This window comes from Odontomachus brunneus, unplaced genomic scaffold (assembly GCF_010583005.1).
Source record: "Odontomachus brunneus isolate Ranch 3 - 2012 unplaced genomic scaffold, Obru_v1 Obru_scaffold_069, whole genome shotgun sequence".
NCBI classification, from domain to species: domain Eukaryota; kingdom Metazoa; phylum Arthropoda; class Insecta; order Hymenoptera; family Formicidae; genus Odontomachus; species Odontomachus brunneus.
In genome coordinates, this window is record NW_022639519.1 from 746154 (window position 1) to 753646 (window position 7493).

The following is a 7493-nucleotide window of genomic DNA, read 5'->3' on the forward strand; positions in this document are numbered from 1 at the left end:
GGGGGGGGGGGGGGGGGAGAGCGCGGCCAGGCGCGCGGCACGCCATAACGCTATCAGCCGCCGAGGTGAGCGCGTCGTAGGAGCTGCCGCGTTATTTTTTAGATTATTTCGTGCCGATTTTTAATACCGCGTTTCGACTTAGCGACAATTGAGGCGATAATTAAGACAAATTAAGACGTCTACTCCTCATGCGAACAGATGTTGCGGGCTTTACCGCGACAGGTAATTATTGCGTTTTATTTACTTTTTTACTCGTTAAATAGAGAAACATCGCGATCGAGTTCCTTAATGCCGATCAAATATTATCATCATCGATTTATTATTCGAGTATTATTACTTCTTTATTCAGTTGTCATTTAATTATTTTTATTGCGTATTGGGAAGCGAACTCGAGCGTGCCGTTACGACGATTTTCTTACCTCGTCTTACTGTCGTGTGTAATTAAATAATATTGCCGGATATTATTATATGATTGTCGGTCAGATATTAATATCATCATCCATTAATTAATCGGGTATTATTACTTCTTTATTCAACTATGATTTAATTATTTCTTATTGCGCATTAGAAAGGAACTCTAGCGTGCCGTTACGAAAATTTTTTTTCCTCGTTTTGCTGTCGTGTGTAATTAATTGATACTAAATTATTAAATTACTAAATTAAATTAAATTTTTGTCACAGAGATCCAATAGAGTATACATAATCACGCGGCTTTGGGGGATGCCGCGCCGGAGGATTCGGCTCGGGCCTGTCTGAGTCGGCTCGAAGGTGAACTTCACTAATTCGTACTTAAAATTAGAAATCCGATAAAACTGAAAATTTTCTTGTTTGGAATCGTGTTTCTTGATGCCTCCGTTGTGTAACTAATTAATACTCAATTAAATCTATTTTTTGTTGCAGAGACGAGCACTCGACTCTAAGGGGATGCTGCGCTGGAGGATCCGGCTCGGGCCTGGCAGAGTTGGCGTGAAGGTGAGTTTCACTAATTTGAATTTATAATTCCGATAAATTCGATAAAATAGAAAATTTTCTTGTTTGAAATCGAGTTCCTTAATGCCTCAATTGTCCTATGTAACACTAAATTAAATCTGCTTTCTGTTGCAGAGACGAAACAGAAGACCAGCCGACTCTTAGGGGCTGCTGCGCCGGAGGATCTGGCTCGGGCCGAGCGGGGTTAGCTCGAAGGTGAGGTTCATTAATTAACATTTGTAATTAGAAATCCGACAAGATTGATAATTCTCTTGCTCGAAATTAAGATAATTTGAATCGAGTCAAAGATCGCGTTAAATTGTAATTACACGCGGGGAAAATTTTTTCTGAATAACATCACCACTTAAAAATTTTGATTTGTTCTGATTAAGAGATTTATTTGCAACGTCGAGAAAAAGGAAAGTAGAATATTCCAAGTGTGAATACATTCCGAAAAATTCTTCCGTAAAATATTGCGTTTATTTTTTTTAATTCTTCAAACTTCTTCATTCAAATCGTCATCAATGCACGAATCTAATAGAAATGGCACGAAATGGCATTTTTCTGTTCCAGAAACGAAAGCAGAATGTGGCTACTCTGATCGGCAGTTTGGTGAGTCAAAACAAGAAATATATTGATAATAGAGAGACAAAATGTCTCTCGATGTAGTGCATGCTTATTGAATCAATGCGATTTACTTTGCTGTAGTTGTAGTATGTGTACGTGCCGTTCAATAAAAATCACACTGCTCGATACAATTGGAAGGTCGTTTTTTCGAATAACAATATTACTGATAATGCATATTTTACATAAATTTGGCAAATAAATTTTCAAATATTTTTCTCCCAATATATATATATATATATTTAGAAATTGATTAATTTAGATTATTGATTGATCGACGATTTTTGTCGGAGAAAATTTTGATTAATCAAACCCCAACACTATTTGGTAGATGCTTAAAATATTTAGTATACGCTCTGAACATTCAAATTTTGTAAAATTATTCAGTTTTATTCAATGCAACCTCCCAGGTGTTTCGAGCAGTGCACCAACGCGCAAAGAGATTGCGCCAACGAGCAAAGGAATTGCACCACAGAAAATATGCAATCACATCACCCGCGTCATAGATCTTCCGCCGGTCGTTAATTTTTTCAAATTTCTCTCTTGCATCAGTTTGAATCGCAATTGCATTTCATAAAGTAAAGTTCGTGCTTCGTTATTAAGTAAAATTCGATATTGTGCGACACTTGCGCGAATATAACGTGATTGTATAAACTGCTCGCAAAATTAATTTCACGATTGTCGGAAAATTTTCAGGTATCAATTTTTCACTTAGAGTTAGTTTCCTCACGCACACAATAGAGACAATGCTAGCGAGTGAGGAAAAACGCGATGTATAAGTCAGACATGCGAGCAGTTGTTTGTTTACTTACGCGGCGCGCGACAAGTTCCATCGAACGAAGATAGGTGTCTCAGGCGATACAATTTTTTTCGCATAAATTTTGAACCGAATCTTTATTTCTATCTTCACAAATTTCATAGTTTTTTATTTGTTTATTCACGCTCGCGTTCGCGATTATTAATTTGATAGATTTGCAAATTTCACCAGATTGTATTTGCGGAAGAGTCGCGAACGAACTTCGTAGAAATATTGCGGAGTTGTTATTCGCAAAAGCATTGCGGAATTGTTTTCGCAAAAGTATTGCGGAGTTGTTATCCGCAAAAGTATTGCGGAGTTGTTATCCGCAAAAATATTGCGAAATTGTCTTCGCAAAAATATTGCGGAGCTGTTATCTGCAAAAATATTGCAGAACTGTATTGCAACCTACTACGCTGCACCGTCGAAACGTTACATTAGGGATATTTCGTGTCCTACGTGAGAATTTTGCATAGATTACTTCGCCCACGTGTCGAAAGATTTCGCGAAATCGGCCTTTGATTCGCGTCGCGTGTTCCCTTCACTCGCGGATTCCGTTTTCTTCGTAAACGATTTGCGTCGCGCGTGTATCAAAGCGATGCAACTTGATCGGACCGTTGCTGAATTCGTCGCATATCCTCGTCGTTTATCCGAAAGACCGACATTTCCTCAAAGAGTCCATATCGCAGTTTGCGATATTTCATACGCAACTCGCAACTCGGTGTGTATCCCCCAAGAGAGACGGATTTTTCGTGAAACCTTCGTTAGATTACCGTGGTCGGGAGTGAATTACAGGCGACGTGGGACGCGAAGGACCATTGCAGTGTCAGATGCAGCGACAGGATGGCTGGTGGACCCTGGACACCGTGGGACAACGCGCAATGGTGAGCGCTCAATTTAGACGCTCATATAGTAGACACAAAGCGTCACTTTACGTAGATTGCATGCACGTAGACGTAAATCGCATTGGGTCCGACGGGAAGTAAAGTAAGAATTGAAATTTGCAATTTGCTGGAATTACGTAAAAATGATCCAACCAAAGAATTTAGCTCTGAGATTTTCGCAATAGTTCGAGTCAAGCATTTCCATTTCTTTAAGAGTACTGACTAGCTCAATCCTTAAAAAAACATGCTAAAAGTCGCGACTGATAAAAACATAAAACGGTTTCTTAATTCATTTCAAGCATCTATAAAGCTTGAATTTTTTTGTTTGGATTAAAAAAATGTGAATGGAGTATCCACTGATAAAAGTTTATAATTTTTTGAATTGGATCATTCTTGCATAACAATGGCCAATTGAAATTTCGACTCAAGGCAGGCTTTCTTCTTGTCGGATTATTTCTTGATGATATATTAAATTGATATATTTCAACATGTCATATTTATATGCTCTGTATATGTTATATATGCATTTTTATGCTTTATATGTTTTATATATATCCAATGTATGCTCTATATATACTATTTGAATAATATATTTTATAACTTGTTATGTTGTATTATATACGACATACTATCTCTTCGGAGATATTTTCTTATGCATACGCGTTTGTTGTTGACAAGATAACAAATTAAATTTCGACAAACTAAAGATAAATTAAATTATTAAATTATTAAGTTAAGACTCGAACCGAAATGTTTCGATTTCCCGCTAAATTATTAAGTCGAGATTCGAACCCGCGTGTTTTGATATTTCGCTCAATAATTAAGCCGAAATTCGAACCGATGTGTTTTGAGGATATGCTAAAATATTAAGCAGAGATTCAACCGAAATTTTTTATGTTTTCACTAAATTATTAAGCGGAGATTCGAACCGATGAGTTTTGTGTTTCTGCGAAATTATTAAGCTGAGTTAGTTAAGTCTGGGATAATTTTTTAAAGTTTCTTAAAGAAATTTTCGCGTTTGAAAGGGTATATTTTCGAAAATATCGTAAAGTGTACGTATTCACTTTGCATCGTCTTGGATGATAATATGCCTTAATGTCACTCTACTCTCTCAGTAACACGCCCAGAATCTTGAAAATAATCTCCTAATATCCCAATGTCGCGCCCATAACATTAGATCTATCGTAGCGGTATATTCGAATTCTCGCATGCGCAGTGGGCCTATCCTGCGCATGGGCCGAAAGTCGGTCATGTTACTGCAGGTTAGGTCATGTAGCGTTAACATGTAGAGCACATTCTGGTATAGTTTCTTAGAGTTTTTAAAGTAACATTCGCGCTTGAAAAGGTGTATTTTCGAAAATTACGTTAGGTCTGCTTATTTCGTTCTTCATCGTCGACTGGGTGACAATATGTGTTTATGTCACTCCACTCCCTCAACAGCATTCCCAGAATCTTGAAAGTAATTTTCCAATAGCCCAAAGTCGCGTTCATAACGTTAGATCCAACTTAGCGTCGTAAGAATGTCGTATTCTCGCGCGTTAGCCGAAAGTCGGTCATATTACTGCGGGTTATTTAGGTTAATTAGTGTTAACATCTAAAACATATTCTGGGATAATATCCTGTAGTTTTTTTAAGTAATTTTCGTGTTCGTAAAGATGTATCTTCGAAAATGACGTGAAGTTTGACTATTTCGCTTTGCATCGTATCCCGGATTACATGGAATGCTCTGCTTCATTTTCGCACGTACTTTCACTATATAAAAGGGTTTTCATTCAGCGGAGGTAGAGATAAGTAAACTTTGCAGAAAGATTCGATGTTGTGATAATAACTATTCTTTATTGTTTTCGTCTCATATTGAGAGATACTCCGCTTTATTTTCACACGTACTTTCACCGTGTAAAAAGGTTTTTAATTCAACGCATGTAGAAAGAAGTAATCTTTACAGAAAAATTTGATGTCATAATAGTAACCGTTCCTTATCGTTTTCATATCATATTGATGGATGTTCCGTTTTATTTTCACGTACTTTTACCATGCAAAATGGTTCTTAATTTTGTCGAATCAGCACGAGACAATAGTTTTGCAAAGATATTCGGTATTACGTCAACGATATTTCTAACAAATTTTACTTTGTGTTGACTTAACCAAATAAAAAATGCTTTTTTATAGTAAAAGTACATGCATAAATGAAATAGAACATTCATGCTTCAAGGATGAAAGCATATGGAACTATTGCTGTCGTGATACTAACTTTATTTTTCAAAAATTATAGCGTACTGACTGCTCCAATTTATATGATAAAATTACGTGCGAAAATAAAGTGTAAAATTGGTCAGTGCGAAATGAAAATGATATCTCAAATTACCGTTGCTAATTATATTGAAAACTCAAATAATATGTAACGTATTTTTCAAAAAATTATTCGCAAACTACGCTTGCGCAACAATACTTTTCTCTAAAAACTCTTTCTTTGATGCTTCCAATATACAAGCAGTTTGAAGAATTTATCAGAAAAGTAACAAGAGCCTATTTTGGCGAGAATGCGAATATCGGCAACGTGGCATTCACATTTACGTAATGTCTATGTGTAAGAAAATAGAAATGACAATATAGCGCACACACTTGCATAACACTTGTGAAAAGATGATAGCAGTATCGTGTTAGCGTTTATTTGATGATCATCTTTATTCCATATATATATATATATATCTAGGTATACGTAAATTCGATATCGTTGATAAGTGATGATAACGTTTTCTACTTTTTGATGATCGCTCTACGTTATCGACGTTTATCAAGTTCGTCGCTCGCTCCGGCATCTCCTCAACCTCTCGAACGATTGTGAAGAATCTCAGTTATATCTATACTTTTTAAATCATGCATCAAATTTTTATCTTCATTTTTCTCATCTTTCTTGCATAACTGTAACCAATTGAGGGATATTACTGATGCGTTTGCGCAGCGATCGGTTGACAAGAAACGAAGTGACGATATATATATTCTATGTCACAGCTGCAACGGGAGATTTAGGTGAAACGTAAGTATCTTTGTTATATTCCCATTTATCGAGTGGAAGTATAACAGAGTCAATACATCGTGTATTGTCACTTCTTGTCAGAACCGATTATCACGCAAACGCATCAGTAACGTCGCTTAATTAAATAGTTACACAAGAATGATGAGAAAAATGAGGATTAAAATTTCGATACATTATTTAAAAGGTATAGACCGAACTGAAGTTTTCCGCGCAATCGTACAATGTCTCTCAATTGCGACAACCGGGAGCACTGCAGCTTCATTGGGGAAAAACGTGTACAAACCGTTTTACAATCGACCATAGACGATTTCTTTCGTTTGTGTTTTTTTCCTCGCAACCAGAGACAAGGGGTGGGAGTGTCCCGTGGAGCGTGCATGCGTGCGTGCGTGCGTGCGTGCGTGCGTGCGTGCGTGCGTGCGTGCGTGCAGACAGGCAAACGCTGCCTGAGCACTTTGGTTGGTAATACCGATAATATGTCCTCGCGCTCTTCAGCCGGCGGCGGAAAGCCGAGGGGTTAATCACGAGCGATTCAGTGACTCTCGCCGTGAAAATTAGAGCGCGCGACCCACAAGCCACCTACGTTACGTACGTACGTTACGTTTAGCAAAGCGCGAGGATGCACTGTAAATGCAAATAAGAACGTGGACTGCAAAACTGCAACGGCTCGTGTAACCGGGCATTTGCATTATTAACCCGCAAACACACGCGCGGCGAATTTTTCGCGACCCAATGTCGGATCGGCAAAAAGCAATGACGCGATTGTTTGCAGACCGAAATCGCGCATCGGCGCACCCATTTGAAATTCGTTTACACGACGACGTTGTTCCTACCCTCAATTAAGTGTTAACAGCTGCAATGGACCGTTTCAAAGTGTATCGCTGATACACTTGTCGTTGTGTCGTTGTGGGAGTGAATAAGCGACTGAAGATATGTATGTGTGTGTGTGTATGTGAGAAAGACGCAGAAACGAGTTCGTTAAAATAATCTACCTTGATGCAATGGTGGATCCACGTTTGCACGAGCAACGAAGGCGACGAAATCGACATTTATTTTCACGCTTCGCAAAATCTTTCTCTCTCTTTCTCTCTCTTAATTACTTCGATAAATCGCGTCTCGTCACTCGCACTTGCCTTCGTTCGCGGCGAACATGCACGCTGCATTATGAATGCGAGCTGCATAACGC

General features: G+C 38.1%; 1 protein-coding gene across 1 annotated transcript in view; it reads left to right on the forward strand.

Moving 5' to 3' along the window:
* The window catches only part of LOC116846760, a 205733-nt gene extending 204971 nt beyond the window's left edge, over nt 1–762 (forward strand). The window contains exon 7 of the mRNA XM_032821015.1: nt 682–762. Coding sequence (XP_032676906.1) covers nt 682–756 — 75 coding nt within the window. The 3' untranslated portion in view covers nt 757–762. The remainder of the gene's footprint in view (nt 1–681) is intronic.
* The last annotated feature ends 6731 nt before the right edge of the window (nt 763–7493 follow it).